At 40.5% G+C, this 24488-nt stretch overlaps 3 protein-coding genes across 3 annotated transcripts; 2 read left to right on the top strand and 1 right to left on the bottom strand.

Moving 5' to 3' along the window:
- The first annotated feature begins 136 nt into the window (after positions 1 to 136).
- fdxacb1 (ferredoxin-fold anticodon binding domain containing 1) lies at positions 137 to 4273 on the top strand. Its single transcript, XM_004564068.5, has 5 exons — positions 137 to 723; positions 907 to 1063; positions 2275 to 2478; positions 2590 to 2748; positions 2842 to 4273. Exons 1-5 carry the CDS (start codon positions 546 to 548, stop codon positions 4061 to 4063), a joined length of 1920 nt encoding a protein of 639 aa, XP_004564125.1. The 5' UTR covers positions 137 to 545; the 3' UTR covers positions 4064 to 4273.
- A 1557-nt stretch (positions 4274 to 5830) lies between these two features.
- alg9 (ALG9 alpha-1,2-mannosyltransferase) lies at positions 5831 to 14548 on the top strand. Its single transcript, XM_004564069.4, has 15 exons — positions 5831 to 6009; positions 8481 to 8616; positions 9279 to 9413; positions 9786 to 9856; positions 10098 to 10186; positions 10482 to 10617; positions 10909 to 10996; positions 11746 to 11851; positions 12102 to 12224; positions 12482 to 12636; positions 12772 to 12901; positions 12988 to 13135; positions 13246 to 13375; positions 13464 to 13594; positions 13780 to 14548. The coding sequence occupies exons 1-15, from the start codon at positions 5870 to 5872 to the stop codon at positions 13901 to 13903; spliced, it is 1842 nt and encodes a 613-aa protein (XP_004564126.2). The 5' UTR covers positions 5831 to 5869; the 3' UTR covers positions 13904 to 14548.
- Positions 14549 to 14601: 53 nt separating this feature from the next.
- Positions 14602 to 21185, bottom strand: layna (layilin a). Its single transcript, XM_012922644.3, has 8 exons — positions 20883 to 21185; positions 20740 to 20760; positions 20248 to 20545; positions 18874 to 19031; positions 18751 to 18795; positions 18613 to 18672; positions 18413 to 18509; positions 14602 to 16863 (listed from the first exon to the last, which is right to left on the bottom strand). The coding sequence occupies exons 1-8, from the start codon at positions 20956 to 20958 to the stop codon at positions 16152 to 16154; spliced, it is 1467 nt and encodes a 488-aa protein (XP_012778098.1). The 5' UTR covers positions 20959 to 21185; the 3' UTR covers positions 14602 to 16151.
- Between the last annotated feature and the right edge of the window lie 3303 nt (positions 21186 to 24488).

Consider the following 24488-nt stretch of genomic DNA (forward strand, 5'->3'; position numbering starts at 1 on the left):
CCCACAAATGCGTCCCTCTGAAACCACGGCGGGAACCCTGCACATTTGAAAACTGCACACTTTTACACCTTACTGTATAAAACTGGCACTTCTGTGGCCGCGTTATTAAAATTGCAGCTATTGACTATTGGCTCCCGTTCAGCCAATTATTATTATTGTATTGATTTGATGTTTTGAGGCCCCGGGAGGGGAGCCTTTTGTTTCTAGTCGGACTATTTTATCTGCGACGCCGCTTCTAACGCAAGCTGCTACAGGTGAGCTCGGCTTTCACGTACTGCGGAGCTCGAGTTGGAGAAGGTCATCAGCTTTTATTCTCCAACAGCAGCGGTACTAACAGCGTCTCGCTCGCGCCTGTCTCAGGCAACAAAAACAAACAAAAAGCTTAAACATGGTTCCAAAACCACAATATTGACCCGTGAAGAAGACTGAAGGTGGCCGCTGTCACCCGCACACGCGGCTCATCCCTTTCAGGGACAGATTTTGGGGACAAGTTTTCACAGAGCTGAGTTTTTGGGAAGCAGCTTTGTTTGCGCTTTACCCTGGATATGTCTCCTTCGCGGGCAGTATTAATGGTGGGAGAAGGGAACTTCTCCTTTTCGGCCTCTGCCTGTCAGTTGTACTCCGAATCAGAGACCACCGTAACGGCCACTTGCCTGCAGCATCAGGAGGAGGCACTGCGGCACGAAGGCGCAGCTGATAACATCCAGACCATCAAGGACTCTGGTACGGCTTTTTACCAGCTGTAATAACTGCTGCTATTTTGAGTTTTATGGAGTTGTGCCCCCCCTTCTTTCTTTCTTTCTTTCTTTCTTTCTTTCTTTCTTTCTTTCTTTCTTTCTTGCATACTATCTTTCTTTCTTTCTTTCTTTCTTTGCATGCTATCTTTAACACTGTTTGTTCTTTCAGGAGGGACTGTGCTGTTTGAGGTGGATTGCACAAAGCTGGGGGAATGCGCCTCTCTGCAGGGCCATCTGTTTGACCGTGTGGTGTTCAACTTCCCTCACTGTGGGCGAAAGAGTGGGGTTAAAAAGAACAGAGAACTTCTCAGAAACTTCTTCCTCAGGTAGGACTGCATCATGCCATGATCACAACATCATCACATGCATCACTTGCATTCATTTCTATCTATGCAAGAAGCCTAAAAGAGGCTTTTGATGCCTCAAGCTCATCATTATTGGGGCTTAAAAGTTTGTATGTGTTTTTCAGTTTGTTTTTATAACAGTTTATATCCCTTTTTATGTGACATGAACTGGAATAATTGCAATTTATTGCCTCAATATAATTGATATCATCACTTAATCTTGCTTCTTGTGTCTACTTAAGGTGTTTTAGGCAACTAATGACCAGGTTATGAAAGCTTCTACAGGATGCTCAGACCCTTCTAGCTGTTATTTGATCGAATAGTTACTGATTTAAATAAATATGTAAACAGTTTTAATGGCACAATGAACGGAGAGAACCACCTGAAATAATAAAGCTTGTTTCTCTGTGGTAAGGCCTTGTTACCATGGGGAAAGGGCAGATTTGTTGTGAAAATAGCCTTTTACCCCCACTGTCACTATCAAAAGGTCAGTTTTTCGTTCTGGTTTTCTGATTTCTGTGGCAGTCTCAGCAGGAGGTGCACCCGCCTGTCAGGAGACTGGGAGTCTCGCACTTCATTATTTTTTTTTCTGGCTTGGCACTGTGATCTCAAAATGATATCATCATTTAACCTTGTTTATTGTGCCTACTGCAACATGTTTTTAAATTAAAAATTGGAACTGTTTATATCGGATAGTGAATGGTCGTGCTTGAAATTCTTTTTATTTATTTAGTATAATTCTGCAGAAAACACAAAATAATAAAGCCTGTGGTGACAGGTTAATTTATTTTGCTACCTTGGAAAAAAAGGCAGATTTATTGAGAAAACTGCTTTTCCCTCAATGCCAGTATCAAAATCTGATTATCTGCTATCCGGTTTTCTTATCTGGTTCTCATTGAGTCTCACTAGCAGCCCTGAAGCATGCCCGCCTGTGAGTTCGCTTGGTGTCTAGCACTTTATTAAAGTTTTTCCTTGCTTAATTGTTTCTTTTGATCTCTAATAAATAAAGAGGAAATAAACTTTTTTTTCTTGCGATCACTAAATAACAAACCTGCTATCGTGAGAAATTGAGCTGTGTTATTGCAGGGTAACTGAATAATAATATTTGCTTCTTTGGTTATTAGAAAATAATCCTTTATGTATGTGTCATACATGTATTGACATTTTAAAATGTGAATTTGTTGTTCTTCCAGTTGTGTTCAAGTGTTGGCTGAAAGTGGGGAGGTTCACGTCTCCTTGTGCAACGGACAAGGAGGAACACCAGCGGACCAGCCGAAGCGAGAGTGGCACAACAGCTGGCAGGCGGTTGCCATGGCAGCGGAGGCAGATCTAATTCTGAGTGCCATCCACCCTTTTGAAAGTGATAAGCACCAGAGCTACAAGTGCACTGGATACAGGTAAGGAGTAAAGGTGAGTCTATGTATAGAAGCAACCCAGCTGTATCTCTTTGTTTGTTTTCCTTGTATGTTTGCATGCCTGGCACTAATGATGATATCGCTGCTGAACAGGAGCCAGGATAAAGGCTTCCATGTGGAGAAAGCTTTGGTCCACATGTTTACTCGCAGCATCCCCTACACTCCTGCTCATTTGCTGAAGGTGGAGGAGGTCGTTGAAGGAGAGAAAGTGCAGTACGAAATACCAGCAGAGCTCAGTGATTACATATTCAGGTACAGTAACACAGTGGCTACCCGGGTGTTTGCACCACCAACACACACACATAAATCACATAAATATAATTACAACCTCTTTTCTTTCATCAGGAGATTTCTCTACTCAGATTCTGTCCACCCTGTCAAGTTGGTGCAAGATTTTCTTCTCGAAGGTCTGGCGAAGAAATGGCCGGTCTCCATGATGACAGAGACCATCCCCTTCCTCCTCACAGCAAAACAGCTGCAGACACACTGCTGTGGCATCGATGGCGCACAATGCTACTGGATCCACCTGCTTCAGAAAGACCTCACCTCTGACACTGATACCTCTGCAGACAAAGAAAATGATCCGAGACCCACAGAAACTCTGCTGCCCACATGTCTTGCCTCAAATAAAGGAGGTAGGGTGAGAATCAAAGGAGTTGAGAGCTTCAGGTCAGCATGCTCTCTTGACATTGATCCTGAAGGGGAAAGTGGTATGCACATGCTACGTCCATCATTGCTCCCTCAGATGGAAGAGCTTCTAGCTAAAAAAGAGGCGATAATTAACGCCGATGGTCATGGTGACTGTGAGGGGAGTGATGACAGTGAAGGAAATGAGAAGGATGAGTCCTGTGGGAGCTGTAATGGTGTTACCAGCTTGTTATATGGAATTAGTGGTGTGGTTTTCAGAAATGTACCCATCGGCCTCTGGGCTATGCCTGCCTTTCACGAGCTCCTCATCCAAGGTGTTTTTCCTTCAGAAAGTGAGCCGGGTAAATTGCTCGGAGAAAAGCTGGAAACGCTACTTGCTCCTTTTGGTGTCTCCATAGTAACAGAGCAGGGAGGTCTGCGTCTGAAAGCGCAGCCAGTGGGTTTGGTTGGTAAGGTGTTTGCAAGCGATGTAAGTGACAACAACAATCATGTCCGCATCACTGCGTCTCTAAATTTGGACCTACTCGCCGTGCTCCTGTTCTCGCTCCCTGACTGGAGGCTGCTTTGGTCACATGACCCACGTTTCTTAAAACAATTTTCATCCCACCCATCGCCGGGGACTCCGTTTCATCCTTTTTGCCTGTATCCCGAACCTTTCACCTTTGACATCAGCTTCTGGACTGGGCCTACGTGGGAGGAGAAGAATTTCCACGCGGTGGTCCGAGAGGCTAGTTGTGGGACCGTGGAGCAAGTTAAACTCATTGACAGGTTCTCACATCCTGATCTGAGCCAGACCAGTTACTGCTACAGACTCATCTACCACTCACACACACATGCTCTGTCACACACACGAGCACTCCAGTTTCACAAACACTTGGAGACTCTACTTTCCTCTCGATTACAAGTCACCATCAGGTAGCCATCACTTGAAACTCAGAGAAGAACGGCGATTTACACTCTTACCTTTAAGAGGCATATCTGCATAGAAAATGATAAATGTGTAATCTGCAGCTAAACAGTGTTTACAGTTGTTGAGGTGTTGTTTGCTCTATTGTGTCTACATTGTGATTGTAATTCTGTGTATATGTTTGTGCTTCAAGGAAACAATAAATCTGTTATTTAATGTAAATTTTTGGCCTCTGGAGTTACTGTAAAAGAGTAAAAGACACATATGGTGCACCACATGGCAACATCGTGACACTGACATAAAGTAAACAATTCTCAATAAGAACAGACTGAGATTAGTTAGTGGTCACATTACACACACGTTGTAAAGATGTAAAAAAAATAAAATAAATTCCTTTATCTAACTGTGTCACAAAAGAATAAACACTTACCACAGTACTCTGCAAAAGTCTTCAGCCACCCATAATTTGTTTATATTTTGTGTCCAGGGAGTCAGACTTTCTTGCAGTTTTAAAATAGTCTTGTTTTCTTTCTGACTTCATTCAAACATAAAAAAGAAACCTAATAAGTGTTGTATCTACACATAATAGACAACCTAACAAAAAACTGTTTTAAATTGTACCTTTAGGCACTTTGTTACTAGCAGCCTTTTATGAAAGCACATAATTTGTTGCCATTCCTTTAGTTGAAACATGATGTTATGGAGTGATGAATCCAAATTAAAAAAATGTTTTAACTCAAATTTTAATCATATGTACGGAGGATGTCCGGAGAGATGTACGAGAGCCTCTCTCATTGTTAGGGCTGCGTTTCACCTAGTGGTGTTGTTAAAACTGGAGAAATAATAAACACAGAAAAAGTACCATCAGATTCTGACCCACCATGCAATGCTTTCTGGAAAGTTTCTGATTGCCAACAGCTTTATTTTTAGCATGTCAATGATAACAAAAACACTGCTAATGCAGTGAAACCATGGCTCGATAGAAAGACTCACAATGTAACACTATCATTCACTGATTGGTCTCCCCAATGCCTCAAACTTTTTGAAGCTTTGAAGACATGACATGACAAGAAAGTTTACCTAAAAGCGTTCAGGCTATGTTAAAAAATAAAGGTGGTCACACATGTGGGGCAGCAAATGCAAAGGTTATATACATTTCACTAGAGCAGGTTCTATGAGTCACGGTACTTTCAGCAAGGAAAATGTGATGAAAATTATTACTTGTGAGATTTTTTAAGATGTTTTAAAAAAAATGTAACTTTACTTTGCAGCAACACAGATCAAATCCAAGGGAAGAGTTGCGGAGAAAAGATTAAATAGAGACAATATCATAAGATCTGAAAATTAACAAAGGTTTTTAACAGTTGAAACAAAGCCCAGTTTGGTGATTTTTGCCAAAAATTCAGAGGTCAAAATGTAATTTTTGTAATTCCTCCTGGTTTCATTGAAAGTTTAGTCTGTGAACTGACCTAAAACTGGAACTAAAAATTTATCTTAGGTCTAATTTTCAGTAAGCACTGATGCATGTTTTATTGCCTTTACAGAGTGCTGAGTTCGCGTTTATTTGAACTTCTTTGATTGACCTTACCCCCACACACATTTCCTTATTTTATTTAAACGTTTTTATTTATTTATTTTTAATAACAAATACGTTTAAATAAATAAAAGTAATCTAAAGCGAACCGAAACTTTACTGAATCGCAGTAAAGAGTACTTGTAACTTAAGCGCTTAATTGAACTGTATGATTAGAGCTGTCAATATCCGGACACAGCCGAAAATGAACGAATCGCGACTCGGGAGCAGTACCGTCGGTAAACATGGCGGCCAAGGCGCTTCGGCAGCGAACCAGGCGAGGCAGCAGACAAGATGCAAACAACGTGAACGTCCCCGCCGAAACTCGGGCACCCAAAGAGGAGAAAGTCACCGATGACAGCAAAATCACAGAGACTCGGCAAGAGTGAGTATGAATCCAGAGGAGACACAAGCTGCATGAGGAGGTGTGACTGACAGCCTGAGCAGGGGAAGCTAGCTAAGCTAGCTACTTTGATACCTTAGTAAGTTTTGACTGTAACGACACGATAACAACGCCTGGCAATGACCATTGAACAAACTACACCAGTGTGTATTTACATTAATATGAACCACAGTGGCTGTTTAGCTGTGTGTCCACCGTACTAACTAAGTTGCGTTGTTTATGTTTTAGCGGAGCAGTAAATCGCAGTGGTCAGCTCCATTCATTCTGTTAGTGTCAGATATGTGGTAACTGGCTGTGGTGCCAGTTGTGGCGTGGGTAAACTCGTGCTCTGGACCGACACAAACACTTGTTTGAGACGATTGGGTGGTGTTGTTGTTGGGGAAAGTGACAATTTGTAAGGTGACGTGTCATAAAATACGCAACGTGAGGGTCAGGGCTGAGCTGCAGCTGAGCCGACTATAATCTGACTAATCTGATGATGGGCGCGAACAAAGGAAACACTGCAACACATAAGCAACACTGTGAACGCAAATCACACGTTTGTATTAGTGTGACCATCCACACAGTTCTCTTTACACGAGAAGTTATTATAACTGTTAGACAATAAAGATATAAGTATTTCCTAACCGATAGAAAGTGCACATTATTTATATATTTTACAAGATGACGGTGTGATCGGCTGTGATGTGTGGTTCGGAGTCAGATCTGGAGGTGGCAGAGTTGAAATGATAACATTTTAACTGGGAGTGATCATAATTGACAGAAATGAGAATATCTGCTCAGACCAGAATCATATGTATACGCTGCTCAGAAAAAATTAACTAACACTTAGAAAAAAACATCAAATCGCAATGGGAAAAAATCTAGCTGGGTATCTATGCTCAGATGGACTGGATAATGCGTTAGGAATGAAATGATACCACATTGTTTGATGGAAGACACCCAGAAGTGATAAATTGATGAGACAGGATAGTTGCTGCTGCTGAAATTCCATTGCAGCAACTCAAAATGCCACTTAGGAGTTTGTATGGTCCTATGTGGTGCTAATAAGATGTGGGATGGTGTCCTGGGGGATGTCCTTGCAGAGCTGGACCAGGGCATCACTGAGCTGTCTAAGGTGCAACCTGGTGGAGTCGGATGACCAAAACATAATGTCCCGTTTTGGTCAGGCTAAAACAAAGCCAGTCATTGATATCAATTCCTTCATCCTTCAGAGGACGTTGGGTTCTCAGGCCACCCTCGTGAAGTCTGTTTTAGATTTTTTGGTCAGATATATTCACACCTGTGGCATGCTGGAGGTTATTTTGTAGTTCTGGTAGTGCTCATCCTGTTGCTCTTTGCACAAAGGAGCAGATACCGGTAATACTCATGGGTTAAGGACCTTGTGCAGCCCTGTTCAGTTATCCTAGAGTAGCTGCCTGTCTCCTGGAATCTTTCCCATGCTCTTGAAACTGTCCTGGGAAACACAAAAAGCCTTCTGGCAATGCCACATATTGATGTGCATCCTGGAGCAGTTGGACTACCTGTGCAACCTCTGTAGGGCCCAGGTATTGCCTCATGATACCAGTAGTGACACTGACCCTGGCCAAATGCAAAACTAGTGAAAAAACAGTCAGAAAACATGACTAAGGAAAATGTCAGCAGCCTCCACCATGTAAAACATTCCTGTTATAGGCAAGTCTCATTGTTGTCCCTCAGTGGACCCGTTATTAATGTCATTAAAAGAAAAGCAGCCCTCTCTGTTATTTAACTCACCAATATTTGATTAGCCATTGTAAAAAAAAAAAAAAATACAGAGAAATATGGAACTATATAAATTTTTGTGTGAAAAAAGTTTGTTGATGCTGATATTTCTTATACTAAAATAAATATCACACTGGCTCTCTTTTTGTTGTTAATAACTCACAAAAAAACCATTGGTTTAAATAATTTATCAGATACTTTTAAAATACAAAATCCAGAGGCAGGATAAGAAACCTAAAAGGTGAAAAGAAATTGGAGAAAAATATAGAAACAATAAAAACATTTGAAATTGTTATTCACAATAGTACTAATAATGTTGGTTTGGAAAAGAGAGAAACTGTTTAAAGAGTATTTCCTAAAGTAAATCTGAAACTGGAATAAATTTGGAGAAAATATTTAAGTGTTTTGTAAAAGTGAACAGAAATGTGAGCTGGAAATACACCACAATTTGATACCACACATGCACATTTTGGGATTATCTGTGTTATCTTAATTGGTATTTTATTAAAAGCAGGCACACGAGTGTAGTAAAGCAGTTAAACTGGTATGTGATAAAACACCCACTCAGTGCTCACATAAATGTTTATATTATTTAAGATATAGACAATTTATTTTTTATTTGTGTAAAGGGAACGTTCTGATTTATATTAGCATAAATATATACATATGCATTGAATGAATGTTCATATTAATCTTTTTTTTTGTAATAGGTCAATAAGTCGTGGGGGGCAGGTATGGGCTCCAGAAGGTTCGACTGCATTTAAATGCCTGCTCTCTGCACGCTTCTGTGCAGCTTTGCTCAGCAACATCTCCGACTGCGATGAGACGTTTAACTACTGGGAGCCTGTGAGTACTGATCTCTGCTGTGGGGCATTTGAAAGTGCCATAGTGTAGGGCTGTTTGATATAACGATATATATCGGATGACGATATAAAAACATCTATCGTTTCCTATTACGCTATCGTTTGTTTTGTGGTGTCGTAAAATAAACTGTTTACAGCAATGTTTTTTCGTTGTTTTGATGGTCACTGTAGTGGCTATATTAATTTCTTAAAGTTCTCTCTTTCTCTTACCACACTATGGACGAACAAGCGTCTGTTTTTACCTGTTGTCTTTAGCAACAATGATGGTAAAACCACCGCGTGGCTTGTTTGTTTTCCTCGTAAACCTTTCACAATAAAGCTCAAGATCCTGTTGAGACTTTTCAAAATAAACTGAATCACGTGAAAGAGTATGCAGAGAGTTTACGGATGAGAAGCAAACACTTCACGCAAGTTGAGTTGCCAGAGATTTACAGAATTTACAGAAAATGTTACATTTTTGTGATTTATATCGTTGTCAGAGCGATAAATGTGTTATATCGGGATATGAGATTTTGGTCATATCGCACAGCCCTACCATAGTGTGTTGTGTGACAGTTTTTCTAATGCCTGCTTCAGAATCATTTTGTAGCATCTCTCTCTTGTTCCAATGGATTATGTTTGTCTTTTATTCCTGTGTTCTGACAGATGCACTACTTGCTCTACGGCACAGGAATGCAAACATGGGAATACTCTCCACTGTATGCCATCCGGTCCTATGCTTACTTATGGTTACATGCACTTCCTGCTTGCTTGCACGCCCATGTTCTACAGACAAACAAGGTAAGTATCGCAAGCTCGGATTTTGCCATGTGTTGACGTTCCTGTATTTTATAATAGGGATGCACCGATTCTGAAATTCTATGCTGATCCTAACACCACAGTGAATGCATTCTGTGTAAAATCTAACAAGCTCATCATCAGTATACTTTTTCTTTTTAAAATTGAAAACTATATTTACCTGCAGGACATGCTACTTCTATTAGAAGAAGCTTTAAACTAAAATCTGGATAGACTAAAAAGTTCAATATTCCTCCACGGGGCATCTAAAGTTTAAAATACATGAATTCACACATGCGTGCACACACAGGTGCGTGTAACGTTATAGTGGGACATGTGCAGTAGTTTCAGGCTTGTGTTATGACTGTGTTGCAGGTGTTGGTGTTCTACTTTGTGCGATGTGTCTTAGCATTCTCCTGCTGTGTCTGTGAGCTCTATTTCTACAAGTGAGTTTACCCTCCTCTTAAATGCAAGGCATGTTAGCACTTTGGTGTTCACATTTTGGGATAATTTTGTAGATGTCTAGAATCATCTGTTACAAAGCAATTTTCCTGCAGCGTTTTTTTCTGATTAAGATATGTTACTAAAGTTAAGCATTTTTATTTTGTGTGTGTGTGTGTGTGTGTGTGTGTGTGTGTGTGTGTGTGTGTGTGTGTGTGTGTGTGTGTGTGTGTGTGTGTGTCACAGAGCAGTTTGTAAGAAGTTTGGTTTGCACGTGGGTCGTTTGATGTTGGCATTCCTCGTCCTGAGCACAGGAATGTTCTGCTCCTCTGCAGGTTGGTCGTGTTTAGCTACATTTCTGGGGACTATCAGTTGCCTCCATCCTTACATCTGTTGGTTTTTACATCGAGCAACTCATTACAAAGCCTTGCTTTTCTGGCCTTTTGGCAGATCACTGATCAAGAAGAGCAGAACTGCCACACGAACAGTGTGCAGTGTTTGCCTCTAAGGAACATTTCATATTTATGATTTATTTCTCCTGTGCTCCCATTAACGCTGTAGGGATTGTAGGGACATTTTTGTGTTTGTGCTTAGTCTTTTTCTGATTAAAGTTTATTTCTTTCTCTACAGCTTTCCTACCTTCGTCTTTCTGTATGTACACAACACTGGTTGCCATGACGGGTTGGTTCCAAGACTCAACACCGTTAGCCATCATCGGCGTGGCTGCCGGCGCCATTGTTGGATGGCCATTCTCTGCATTGATCGGGTATGACTGTAAATACTGGCATTGCAGGCTTTTAACTATGTGTTAATTGTAATACAGCTTTTTTGAAAAAACTTTACACCTTAAAATTTTTTTTTACTTTATTCTGGATATAAATGTTTACGGGCTTGCTTGAATTTTCAGTGGAGTTTAATTCTTTTTAGTTAGTGCAATACAGCCAACCATTGACAACAAAAAATGTATCACTTGTATCACGTTACAATAACATATGAACTGGGATGAATGTGAGCCGGATCAGCTACTGTGTCATTGAAGTTTCTTCTCTCTTGTTAGACTTCCAATTGCTTTCGACTTGCTTGTGTTGAAGAGGCAGTGGAAGAGTTTCATCACCTGGTCATTTATTGCTTTGCTTCTGCTGCTGGTAAGAATATAGAACTACTAGAATAATGGGTTTCTTTTCTGTCACAGGTAGAGCATTCCCCACAAAATCTCTGTGGACGTACCACAGGGGCAGGAATATAATAATGCATTTTGCTGTCATGTGTCACATTGTCACAACATATGTAAACTATACTAAAAAAATATTGGGCCACATACACCTACAGGTGCTGCTCGGCCATAGAAACCCATGTCATGACACTCTCAGTGGATAGTTTTTATGCTGATGGTTATTCCAGTGGAGGTTATTGAGTCAGGATGACACACTGTGCACACTGTGCACCTCAGCGCTCACTAACCTAACTCTGTAACTTTATGTCCTCTATCACTTTGTGGCTAAGTTACTGTGGTTCCTAAATCCTTCCACTTTGCAGGAACACCTCTTACAGCTGATTGTGGAATATCTAGTAGGGAAGGAATTTGACGAATTCATCTGTTGAAATGATGGCATCCTATTATAGCACTACGCTCAAAATCAGAGAGCTCTTCAGAATGATCCACTGTTTGACAGATATTTTTTAAAGCAGACTGCATAGTTAGGTTGGTGATTTTCTTTTAGTTTGTGGCAATGGGACGAAAAACACCTGAATTCAAAGATTTAAGAGGTGTGGCTTAACCCTTTTGTCCATCTGTATCTGTAGTTCTTTGTGAATTATAGCATATTTTTATGCAGGAGCTTAATGTTTATGTGACCTGCATCAGTTCACTTTCCTTCTCATCTTGTGTTCTCAGGTACCTCTGGTGGCGGTGGACTCTTTCTTTTATGGCAAACTGGTCATAGCGCCACTCAATATTCTCCTGTACAATGTCTTTACACCACATGGGCCTGATCTATATGGTAAATGACCTGTTTTGTCACATTTAATACCTCAATACATCCACATGTGATATTTATATAAAGTATGAGATATTTAGGATATACAATGTTGGATATGCCTTTTATGAATTGCCTAATTTACTACAGTAACTGTTGGACTGATAATACGTCAATGACAATATCAAGCAAATATTAAGATTTAACAGTTTGTCGCTGCAGTTTTTGTTGGGCACAGGGTAACTTCTCTTGCTTTCTGTTGTTTAATTTCCAGGTACGGAGCCGTGGCATTTTTACTTTGTAAACGGCGTCCTGAACTTCAACCTGGTGTTTGCTCTGGCACTGTTTTCCCTGCCACTCACTGCTCTCATGGAGACACTGTTACACAGGTTCAATGGTGTGTTTTCCTGCGTATGCACAAAATATGTTGATTTTGGCTTGTTACATTTACATTACACTTGTAATGATTCACTCACCTATATACATTTGTTCGTGATTTAGTCCAGGTAGTTACCCTCATCTCACATTAACTCCGGTTAGCACTCTTCTAAGTCACTGTGCTCCACAGTGCAGTATATTCAGTATCTTCCAGCACATTTACAGGGTTTACCTTTTGTGATTTCACATCGTTGTACACACATGTGTTTTCTTCAGTGCAGAACCTGGGCCGCCCGTACTGGCTGACTCTGTCTCCCATGTATCTGTGGATGTTGGTTTTCTTCACTAGACCTCATAAAGAAGAGCGTTTTCTCTTTCCTATTTACCCTCTCATCTGCCTCAGCGGGGCAGTTGCCCTCTCCTCATTACAGGTGTAGTTTACCATTGTCTAATTTTGGCTTTCAAAGCAAAACAGCCTGCTGCGTTAGTTGATTTCAGCATTTTTAGGCCCATTTGGTCACAAATGTGCACGTAAATGAAATGGATTTTATTCATTTTATTTACAGAAATGCTACCACTTCCTGTTCCAGCGATACCGACTGGAACACTACACCGTCTCCTCGAACTGGTTGGCTTTAAGCGCAGTGGTGGTCTTCGCTGTGTTGTCACTGTCTCGTTCTGTCGCCCTCTTCAGAGGTTTGTGTGTGTGTCCCATTTTCCCTAAGCACCAGCACCAGCATCAGCATTGAGCGAAGGCTTATGATATTTTGGTCTGTTTACAGGCTACCATGCCCCTCTGGACCTGTACCCAGAATTTCACCGCATTGCCAAGGATCCGACTCTTCACTCGGTCCCCGAAAGCAGGCCTGTCAGCGTATGTGTTGGCAAAGAGTGGTATCGCTTCCCGAGCAGTTTTCTTCTCCCACACAAGTCAGTGTCCAGAAAATCTGCACAGGTTTTCAGTGTCTGATAAAGTCTGTAAGGGTGATTTCTCATTTTTATGTTTTCACTAAGCTAAAAGTCTCTCTTTTAATCTCCAGCTGGCAACTGCACTTCATTCAGTCTGAGTTTAAGGGGCAGCTGCCTCAGCCGTATGCCTCTGGTCCTCTGGCCACACAGATCATCCCAGCTAATATGAACGATCAGAACCTGGAGGAGCCAAGCAGATATGCAAGTTCCTTAGACGCAGACATGTTTGCTAACTAATACTGTAGTTAAGAGCAAATAAATTAAAAATGTATTTGTCTTCTCTGTGCAGGTTGATTTAAAACAGTGCCACTACTTAGTGGACCTAGACACAGATGAAGAGACGCCGCTTGAGCCACGTTACTCAGCCAGCAAAGAGGAGTGGACTATCATCGCTTATAAGCCTTTTCTTCAAGCATCAAGGTAGTTTTACAAGTAAATATTTTACAAATAAGTGTAAAAAACAGTAAAATTAAAATCTGTAAATGAAGGAAAAAGCATAACGTATTGCAGTTGAAAAGAAAAGGAAACATCCTGAGAAAATGTAAACATTAAGGAGATCTACAATGTGAAGCAGATTGTTTACATGTAAGGCATTTTTCTCTCAGGTCATCTCCTCTCTTCAGAGCGTTCTACATCCCATTCATATCTGACCACCACATCACCTTTAGGCGCTACGCCATCTTAAAACCGCGGCGGCAAAAGCAGCCTCGTAAGCGGAGCCACGGCTGACCTTTTACACCCGAACCTGTACAGTTGTACAAAATCCCAACAAAAGACGTCAATCACCTCTTCTCAAAACAGCTGGTATTTGTGTGTCAGTGTGCATGTTGTCTCAAGAAACCTTTGAAGCTATCAGACCCTTTAAAGACATCAATCCCCCTGTTTACTTGTCATCAACACTACACAGACTCTCTGAATATCACCACCCTGGACCACTTTTTGGTGACCAAACAGTGTTTGCGTGTGGATGAAAGGCAGAAACGTATTAGAAAAAGTTGAGAAAAATATGTGGAAAAGACATCAGTCTGCTTTTGAGCTTGTGTGTGAGACAGTGCATGTCAGAGTGAAAGAAAATGCTTGGCAGGGTATCAGCTGGACGTTTTATCTTATTTTGTATGCCTGTGTTGAGCCGGATGTCTTTAAGGGGATGCACACCACAAAATATTTGCATTAATTCAGCCCGTATTCGAAACTTGAAAATGTGGCCTGACTGGAGGAATTTCTCTGACCAGTGAAACGCAGAAATCCTCTCGCGTCTGGGCTTGAACAGTGTCCTGTTGTGTGCTCTGTCAGGTATGAGTGTGGAAGATAAATAAAACCAAGGATGCTTAAGTAATTTAACTTAATAAAATCATGATTGACTGTGAATATAAATCCGATGTTGTTTTTATTGGGGCAGTAAAGTCACTCTTTGACAGGTTGGCTTTTCATCTCATTTTATTGGAATATTCCTTATGTAGTAAACATACAAACCACTTTCACTTACAGGAGAGATATCAAGACATAATACATTCTGAATTAATAGTAATAATGATGATGCTTTGGTTTATATTACACTGTAATAGCATGCCGTAATGTTTGGTTAGGCTGCAGGCACTCAAGCTAAATTGTAGCAGCTACCGTTGCACTTGTTGTTGTTTTTTTTAAGAATGGCTTTGATAAATACTTTAATAAGTGTGTGAAATTAAGGTCTCGTCACAATTTAAGGCAATATAAAACCACACAGGAGATAAATACAACCACCTTCCACGAGCAGTACTGGTTTATTGTGTTTAATCTGTTTGAGGTAGCCCGCATCTCTCAGGTATACTTGGGTGTACAAAACAGTTTTCAAGCACAGCAAACATAACAGTTCAAGACCTCAGTTATCTTACCTGACACGACCATGCAAAACAGGCTGCTACACACACATGAAAACACACATGCTTTTATAGACAGAGATGCTCATAATCCTCAGAGTCAACTGTAAACGTCTACATTTTGGTAATGATGCCATGTACACAAGAAAATGTGAGCTTAGCTTACAGTAGGTGCTTCTTTACTGGGTCATTTCTGTAATGTAACTGTATTATGGCTCTTTCCAAAAACTTCCTATGCATGCATATATTGAAATATTTGCTTGGATGCTTTAGTGAGGTCCAGATAAAATCTGGAGGCTTTACCATTAGGTGACCTTTGTGTCAAGGGTACTCCGGTGGTTTGGAATTGATCTCGTGTAATATTGTCACTTTGGATCATTATTAAATAGGACGAAACTTTAACCTGAGACATTGTCTTTGTTATTCCATGCATTTTTGTTTCTTCTAACTCCAAACCTACAACACTTTTCGTTCCGCCTTTGGAAGTTTTAAAGCACAGAACGGCACAGATTGAACGGACATCGTTTAAGGCATTATACGCAGCCCGTTCAGGGTAAACTGTAAACAGAAATCAATGCGTAAAATTGTGGAAATGCCAGTAACAGACTCCCCTTTTGTAATTGTTGCTTTGATGTATTTCTGCCCCTACCTCCCTGTAATAAAGTCACAAATAATCCTATGACCTTGTCTTCAAAAGAAATTCATTACAGTAGGTCTGAATGATTCTGAGTAACCCAAATCTTTTCGTTGATTTGCGTTCTTTCAGTAAGCATCACTGTAGAGGAAGAGGCTGAGACATCACGAAACGGGAGCACATCAAACTATCTGCATAAACAAATATAACTTATTTGCGCCACCTGGTTACTTTAGTATTCATAGACAAAATTGTGTTCATTTACTAAAAACGAATACCTACACAGACTAGTCTACCAGCAGGCTACAGGCTGAATTATTGGGCCAGCAATAAAATATAAATTATATATTTTTTCAACCTGATTTTCAGTCCTTTAAACATAACAGACTAGAAACATTTAAAACCATGCACAGTCTTTAGCCACTCTCTCAGTATCATTCACTCATTCAGTGCTGTACACATAATAAAGGAGATTTTGAGGCAATCAGTAATTTTCCCTGTTGATCCATTCATGCTCGTTGAAGTATCTTCTTCCACCGTCCAAATTCAGCCCATTTCTGTAGCAATCCACATTTGCGTTGTAGGACTTTCGGTTTCCGTAGGTTCCGAGGCTGGTTCGGTAAGTGTCTTCCTTTCCATTGGTGAAGTATGTCTGATACAGGTCAGCTTTTCGTGTGTGACCTCCAGGTCTTAGTTTGGGATCATAGAGGTCACTCCCCGCTGTGGTGCTGCCATCATACAGTCCGTGGTCCCTGTATAGGCTGCTGCCGAAATGCTCGCTCTTCGTTGTACGACGACCCAGACTCTTGTCGTAGAACTCTCTGTGACCCGTGCGACCCAAACTGCTGCCACTCACGTCCCTCTTCCCTGAGCGGCCCAAGCTGGTGTCGCAGAAGTCATGAGTGCCACGGCGCCCGAGGCTGAGGTCGTTGAGGTCAAAGTTTAGGAAACAGCTCTCTGTGCTTGCAAGTGTCACAAAGCCGCTCTCTGTGTCCCGGCCCCCCAGATTATCGTAGTCACCAGTTGGTGTGTCAGGGGAGGGGCATAAAAAGGAGGTGTTCTTGGTCTGTGGGCGAGCTGACACGAGGTCGTCATCCTTCTGGGAACGAATGACGTTGTAGACATCAGTTGAAGTTGGGCTTGGGCACAGTCCTGGGTCTGTTTGACATACTTCGGATTTCTGCTGTTTCCTCCTCCTGTCACACACAGAGAGAAGACACCAAACAAGACACCTTAAAACATTCATGCATACAGAAAACAACATGACTCTATCCATCCATCTATCTCCACCATTATGGATTGTTACTGTGTGTTATGAGCACACCCCACATACATCATTGTGAATGCTGCCATAAATTAATATTGTGTATTAATCAACATTGAAAATACTCCTCCTCAGTGTACTTCAGTATGAGTCATGTCTATGAAAAACTGCACATCTCAGCTGTGTTTAGAAATCTCTCAGACATTTTAATTAAAAAAACATTACATTTTTAAACCATTTCGGATTTGTCAATCTATAGCGGACTAAGTGCTACTGATAGGGAAGAAAAGTGAGCATGTAATTGGAAGAAGAGCTCAAATAATGCTATAAAGAGGAAACCCCTTTTTTTTTTTTACCATTAAAGGTAGAAATAGGGAAAGTAGCAATGCAATTGTGGTTAGACGTTTAGATGCAGTCATCATGGGCATGAATATCACAGTCATTTTGAGCTTTTAATGATTTCTTTAAACAGTTGTTTTCCAGAGTAAATATGATTGTACTGCATAAATCTTTAATAACGTTAAAGAACAATAATTGGGTGCACAAGTTTAAATTTATTTAGGATTTTCTCTAATCCACACAGGCTCAAATATATACATACACTCATTTAAATCTTTTAATAAGTTGTGCTGAAGTTGCTGAAGCACTACAGTGTCTGTTAACTTGCCATCACCAGTGTGTGAATGTGTGTGTAAATGGGTGGATGACTGAATGTGTAAAGCGCTTTGGGGTCCTTTGGGACTAGTAAAGCGCTATACAACTACAGACCATTTACCATTTTGTTAATGATCAGAACTGATTAAAACTGGTAGTTTCCTTTGCCAGCATATAAAGGATTTATTTAACAGCACTCATTGGATTGACCAATACTTAGAATAATAAGAATGTCCTATGAACTCAGTGAATATCTGAGAAGGATGTTGGGAAGGTTGCTTGGAGCAGATTTCAAGATCATCAGTTCAAACAAGTGTACACAAATACAAATTATTCTGATGTGCCACCACTTTGCCAAGGTCCAGTAGAAACTCAGATTTTTTTAAACCCAGATGAGAGTAAATTTGTTTAGGATTTTTTGGAAGAACCCAGAAAGCTTGAAGGATCAAACCTGCCATGAACTGAAACATGGACACAGTTGGGTGACCCAACAGGCCAATGATCTCAAATATACTGAAAACTGAATTGGGAAACATTAATCTCCTCAAATGGTTAAATTTCCCTTAGCAAGTTACACTGCAACCAGATGCTTTTGGTAGACTTCAATATGGTTGAGGTTGGAACTTTGGAAAGGTCAAATACTAATGGGGATGTATGAATAATTCTGGCCCTGTGTGGATTTAGAGAAAATCCCAAATAAATTCCACCTTTTGCTCCCAGTTACCATGAGATTCATGCCCACTGTGTGTGTATGTCACCATAACCGCATGACATTGCTGTCTTTAGTATTCTTGCATTTAGTATTTGCCTTTATTTTGGATCCTCACCGTCGGACAATCAGCTTGAAGCAGCAGACGCCTGTCACTGTCAGCAGCAGCAGTATGAGGGGGATGGTGGGAATGATGATGTAAACCAAATTCAGAACTAAATAAAAGACAGACAACAAAGATACAGATTTAGTAATTGTCGTGTAGGTCGAAATCTGTCAGATTTTTTCACAAATGATTGAAATGTTTATCATCGTGACCTGTTTGGTTGTGGTTGTGATCATTTGGATTCCACGGCACCACGGGTGAAGGGAAGACATCTGTAATGAAAGCTATCAGTCTCTAAACATTCAAAATGTCAACATCAGCCTAAAAGCTAATATAAATATTTTTTTTACCTGTTTGAGTGGAGTTAGGTGAAGGAGAAGGATCCAGTGACTCCTCTGGAAAGAAAAAAAAATTAATTCAGCAGTAACAACAATTTCAAGTCAAACAAAAATTAAATGACCTCTGAGTAATACCTGCAGTGTATTTGCAGATGAAGTTGTTCTTGGTTTCACAATTGTCATCGTTCCACTGGAACATGTAGAGCCCCCCTATACCAGGAGGAGCGGACGGTTGGTGATACATTACAACGCACACCTCATAACCACACGATGGCTCATCCCAGTGCCAGTTCCTATACAGACGCACACAAAGCAACCATATTTTTGGCATCACTGGAGAAAAAAAATCTATAATGACTTTTCAAGGTATTGTAAAGTAACGTGAGAGGTAACTAGTGTCCCTTCGACCTCGTCGAGCTCTGCTGGTCCGCTGCTGATTGTTTAACACCAGATATGAGCACATAGGAGTATTATAACGAACAAAAATGAAATAAAATGTGACAATGTGATAAAGCGACAAAGTGTTTGAAGTCTGACTTTTTTAAAGACTGAGTAATGGATGCTTTAACTAATTAATCTTTTTTTTTAGTCGCAATGAAGGAAAGAAATAAAAGATATTTTAGTGTTTTGCTTATTAAGCTGTACACTATTTAAAGCTGGCATCAAAAGGTTTCAAGTTAAAAATAATTGTTGAATATGTTACAGCAAAACTTAATTGCAAGATTTTGTGCTGTACTACACTACAGACCTAAAACAATATCAGTTGTACTGCAAAAAAGGGAGCATTTAACCTTTTTCACGTGAATCCTTGAAATAAAGATTTTTTGTCCTGTTTTTTTTTCCTCTTCTTTTTCTACCAAGCTGGTTTTGACAACGGCAAGGCCAATTATATTTATATAGCACATTTCATTACAGGTAAACTCAACAAGTTTAACACAAAAATGAAAAACATAAGTAGGTCTGAAATAACAAAAGGTAGCATTGACACTAACACATTTAAGTCTTTGAGCAGATCAGACAAATGAGAAAAACCTGTCTTCTCACACAGACTATAAAGAGATGGACGCAGCCACTCAATCAGCTGATTAGTGAAGTCGTGTTAAGAAGCCATGAGTGTTTGCACCACCACAATTTTTGGTCATTTAAATTCAAATGTGCAGGGGAGGTACACACACTTATTCTCTAATGACGCAAAAAACGAACATAGCTTCACGTTTGTCGTAACTTCATGTTTTATTTAACACTATCCAAAACTGCCGATTTAGTCATGCATGAAGTATTTTCTGAGGACACAAAGTCAGCTAGAGGCTGTTTACTCATAGATTTCTATGCAAGTATTAATAAGATGGTTCAACCCCTACATGCCGTTAAAAAGAATTCAGCTAAAATCTCTACAAGCTACATCCATCTTTTATACAGTCTATGTTTTCTCATCTGGTGGAGGTTTTTTTTTTTTTTTTTACATCTCTGCTTTAAAATGAACTTTTCACAAACTGACTCTGTTCCGACCTAAATGTGGACTTGCTACCATCCAGCCAGTAATACTGGGAAGAGCAGTCCAAGTTGCTATCCTCGCCTCCATGGTTTCGGCGGAGACCTATCCAGAAGTCTCCATCAGTTGGGCGGAGCTCTGTGATGAGCTGCTCTATGATCTTCTGCTCGGACTCAGACTCCACGCTCAGGAGCTGCCCCCCATCCCGTCTGCAGGCGCGTTCTGCCTCCACGAAGTTCAGCTTACGGCGGAGCTCGGAGAAGTAGGCCAGCTTATAGCATGGCTTCCCTTTTCCTGCCTTGCACACGCGCTGGCCTATAACACACACACACACAACATTGTTCATGCTGGATATAAACTGAATTGGCTTCACATTTGCATTCACTAAATAGTCTGTATTACACTAACAAATAAATTACTTTGTAATAGTAAATATAGGAAAACTACAAAAATACACTTAGTTATTCGTCTTTATAGTGTTTCAGTTTCAGTAGAAGTACAGTGCTTACCTCTGGCTTCAAATATATCTGCTTCAGGAGCCCAAAGTTCAGCACACAATCAGATATTCAGCACATGAGGAAGCAAAAATAGATCCACACTTAAATCAAGCAGACGTATCTTTGCAGCATTTTTGTGTGTGAGTGCGTCTTACCTGTTATGAGGCTTGTGGCTGTAGATGGATCAAAGCAGAAAAGCAGCAGGTGATAAAGGATTGTCCGCAGATCCATCTTTGTTGTCTTTTCTCTAACCACAAAATCTTGTATTACAGTTTAGTCTTTTTCATTCTGCTGTCCATTCATGTGCCAGGTCATCAGAAGTGCTCATGTGAAAGCAGATAACGGCCACCTATACCAAAGGAGGTGAGCTTCAGCTTTAGGTGTAAGAAAATGCTATAAAAAGAGGCTAAAATTAAAAAAATAAAGCTTAAGAAGTACGAGAGCGTCTCGGCTCCAGTTCTTTCTGCTGAAAAAGGGGAGTGTGTGAGACAGGAGGAGGAGGAGGAGCAGGGAGAAGAGGAGGAAGGGATGCATGTTTGGGAGGGGGCTGTAATCTGTTAAGAGCAGTCTTAATGATTGGGAGAAGAGGCTGCATCGATCGCAAGACATCTAATCATGCAAGTGCTTCTCATCGTAAATGCTGACAAGAGGCAGATTTCACTCCTTCCTTTATTACTTAAGCTTCGGATATTATCATTACAAAAGTGTTACATGAAAATGATCCCCTCTAACTCAATCAGGGATATTTTAAGATATTCTCTCAAGTCCACTTCGCAGCATTCTTGCTGATTGTTTCTCGTTACAAAGCAAGACAGAGCCAAACACAGCAGACACGTACAACCAGCAGGCAAGCCCTACAACACATTATGCCTTTATTATTAAAATCTCTTTTATCAGGTCTTATCTGTGTACTGGTGAGACTGAAGTGTACAGCTCAGGGAATATCAACAACCTCACAACTGTTTTCAAGATTTAATGAGGCATGGTAAGCAAAGTCAACCCCACCCCCCAAATAACCCCTGTAATCATGAAGGAAAGCATCTTTCATGATAATTAAGACCATTTAATGTCTTTAAGTAGTCTTTAAAAAAATAGTAATGTAAGTTCAGGACTCAGGGAGTAGTTCTCTTTTCTGACAGTGATTTTACATATCAACAAAGAGCCAGCATTTCTGCAGCAGTGTGCATAGACTGTATGAACCAGGAAAAAAACAGGGACATAGAAAAAGTTTGGGCTGCTAAAGCCCACTAGCTAACACTTTAACTCCTTTAAAGTAACATGCAACATGCAGTACAGTGTGAAAACTAGCATCCTGTAACCACCACTGCTGTTATCTGCAGCCAAAGTGAGAGACAGAAGCCAACAAGGGGCTGTAGGTGTCTATTACAATCAAGCTCTGACTGGGCAGCGACTCTGTTTAATCAGAAAAAGCACTACGGGAGTCAAAGACCTTTGCCTGTCTGCTATTATGGAAGCTTTTCCCTTCATTGCGACTAAAAACGACATTTTTTGCCATGTGTAAGTAAAAGAATCTGGGTTATGATTTCAAAATTTTGACTTAACAATTTGATCTATTGTTTTGGTCATTTTCATGTGTGTCATCTTCACCGTTTTTAAGACATAACTTTTGGTGGGTCTGTGATATCTTTCCTTCCTCCTCCATCTGTCTTTACTGTTCTTGAATTTAGTGATTAAAAGGCTCCATGCTGCCTGGTTATAAGTAGCTTGCTGCCCAGAGGCGTAGCTTTGTAAATGTTTTAGTGTTAAAAGTATTTTTGTATCACAAATTGTTGTGTGTTGTGATGATTTCCCTGCTTAAGACAGTGTGGGTTGTAAACTGGTGTGTTATATGAATTGTTCATGCACTCTTTAGTGGTTAAGAATGTTTGTGTAATTAACTGATGGTCCCCCATGTCAAATACTCAGTGCAGCACTCATTTTGAATAGTTACAGTATATATATTTTACTCACTAAAGAGATAATGGATTGTAGCTGCTTTCAGTGCCAGCTCTCTGTACACACTGTTATTCTGATCTACAACAGTGTATGCATATTTACATTGTTAGCTCATGTCTCACCACTCCTCCCTTTTCAAAGTGGAATAACTTTGTTTTGAAAAAAACAAACAAACAAAAACAAGTTCATAATCTTAAACTTCAGATTAGTTTCAAGTAGTCCAAAACCACTGGGTGATGTCACAGTGATTATGTCCATCTTTTGAATACAGATTGTGGTTTCTAGCCCAGGAATTTTAAAGGTGCTAGTTGGTGAATTGCTACATGGCCAGAGACCCACTAGCTATTTGTTGCTGTTTCCAGTTACAGACAGGAAACCTGCAGATAACAAGACTGGTAGAAAAAAAACAACAACTTTGTAGACAAGCTCAATTGCAGAGGCATTAGCATGTCAAAGTACTGAGACGCATTTTTACCGCTGCAGTTTTATATTCAGTCAGCAGGATGAACTGAAGCCAAGGATGCATGTGCACGTGACCCGCTTTTCAGAGCACAAATGGAGGAAAAGTGTATGTATGCAGTTCTTAATGGTAGTAATTTCTGAAATGGCCCATAAGGTTGATTTAAGGCTCGCAGAGAGACAGATCAGCCAGAGTTTAAACAGCAGGATGCTTCATCAGGAATATATTGTGTGTGCTAGCTTTGAATAAGGAGCCAGGGCGGGGGCAGCGGGGCTGCTCTGAAAGTACTGTCCTCATGCAAGATGCGCTATCTAAACACAGCTAATCAGTTTAGGTGTAGACTGATTTCAGTCAGGGGCTCAGCTTTGTATAAACTGAAGGAGGAGTACGAGACGTTTGCATTACCCTGCGCTCTGAATGGTAAAAGAGAAGACAGAGGGGTTATAGGGTCCTTAAGAGAGATTCAATAAGGAATGGGCCTTGGTTTAAATTTCCTTCTTGTTTATAGCATCTGAGACCAGAAGAGGGTTTCATTAAATTAAGCCTCTCTTCCTCAATCTTCCTCTCACATATTCCCTCTTTCTCTGCCTCCACCCTCTCTACCATTTAGTTAAAGGGAAACCAGATGAATATTCCCATGGGAAGCCAGTGCATCACTAGCCCAAAGCACCACCACACATGTGCAGACACTCCCCCTCATAAAGAAGCCTAGCATTAATGTTGAAAATGTACCTCTGTTCTGTGATGTTGAAGCCAATATGCATTAGCAGAGAGAACTGCTAAACGCACATTTCACTGAGACAAAGCCACGTAGTTAAAATAACATGATTTGAAGCCATAAACTGGCTCTGACCACAACAAATCATTCGTAATGTAATGAGCTTGTTTGTTTGCCGGCTGTAAAAATACGACGACTGTCAAACTCAGTTAATTCCAGTCTTTAAGCAGGAAAGAGAAAGAAAAAACTTAATTACACGCTACAAAAGAACTCAACTTTCCACTAAATTCAATTTGGATTATCAGAGGTTGGCACGCTGCCCACACCAAGTGTCCGCATTGCGTACGCCCGCACAGAGAGCTGGAAATGGGCCCTGAGTCACTGACCTGAGGGAGCCGGACGGCTCTATCAGCAGAGCTGAGTGTCCATAAAAGAATTTTGATGAAACCTTTTAAATAGCTGAAGTAATTCTTTTAGTCATTCATTTTGTTAATCTGGTTTTGGAAATGTGTTTGAGGGACGGAAAGCGCTACCATTAACCAAACTGTGTGCTAGCCGTGTGATAGATCTCTGTTCATATCTGCAAAGAAACAAAAAGCATCCTGCTTATTCAAAAAAGGCTCTCTG

Source organism: Maylandia zebra, linkage group LG10 (assembly GCF_041146795.1).
Source record: "Maylandia zebra isolate NMK-2024a linkage group LG10, Mzebra_GT3a, whole genome shotgun sequence".
NCBI lineage: Eukaryota > Metazoa > Chordata > Actinopteri > Cichliformes > Cichlidae > Maylandia > Maylandia zebra.

Excerpts from the sequence above, each read along its gene's own strand:
- layna (XM_012922644.3), bottom strand. The coding sequence starts at position 20,958 with ATGGATCTGCGGACAATCCTTTATCACCTGCTGCTTTTCTGCTTTGAT. Across the intron at positions 20,546-20,739 it reads AGATATATTTGAAGCCAGAG|GCCAGCGCGTGTGCAAGGCA; the intron begins GTAAGCACTGTA and ends TGTGTGTTATAG. Across the intron at positions 18,796-18,873 it reads CATCTGCAAATACACTGCAG|AGGAGTCACTGGATCCTTCT; the intron begins GTATTACTCAGA and ends TTTTCTTTCCAG.
- fdxacb1 (XM_004564068.5), top strand. The coding sequence starts at position 546 with ATGTCTCCTTCGCGGGCAGTATTAATGGTGGGAGAAGGGAACTTCTCC. Across the intron at positions 724-906 it reads CCAGACCATCAAGGACTCTG|GAGGGACTGTGCTGTTTGAG; the intron begins GTACGGCTTTTT and ends TTGTTCTTTCAG. Across the intron at positions 1,064-2,274 it reads CTCAGAAACTTCTTCCTCAG|TTGTGTTCAAGTGTTGGCTG; the intron begins GTAGGACTGCAT and ends TTGTTCTTCCAG.
- alg9 (XM_004564069.4), top strand. The coding sequence starts at position 5,870 with ATGGCGGCCAAGGCGCTTCGGCAGCGAACCAGGCGAGGCAGCAGACAA. Across the intron at positions 9,414-9,785 it reads ATGTTCTACAGACAAACAAG|GTGTTGGTGTTCTACTTTGT; the intron begins GTAAGTATCGCA and ends ACTGTGTTGCAG. Across the intron at positions 12,902-12,987 it reads TTCTGTCGCCCTCTTCAGAG|GCTACCATGCCCCTCTGGAC; the intron begins GTTTGTGTGTGT and ends GTCTGTTTACAG.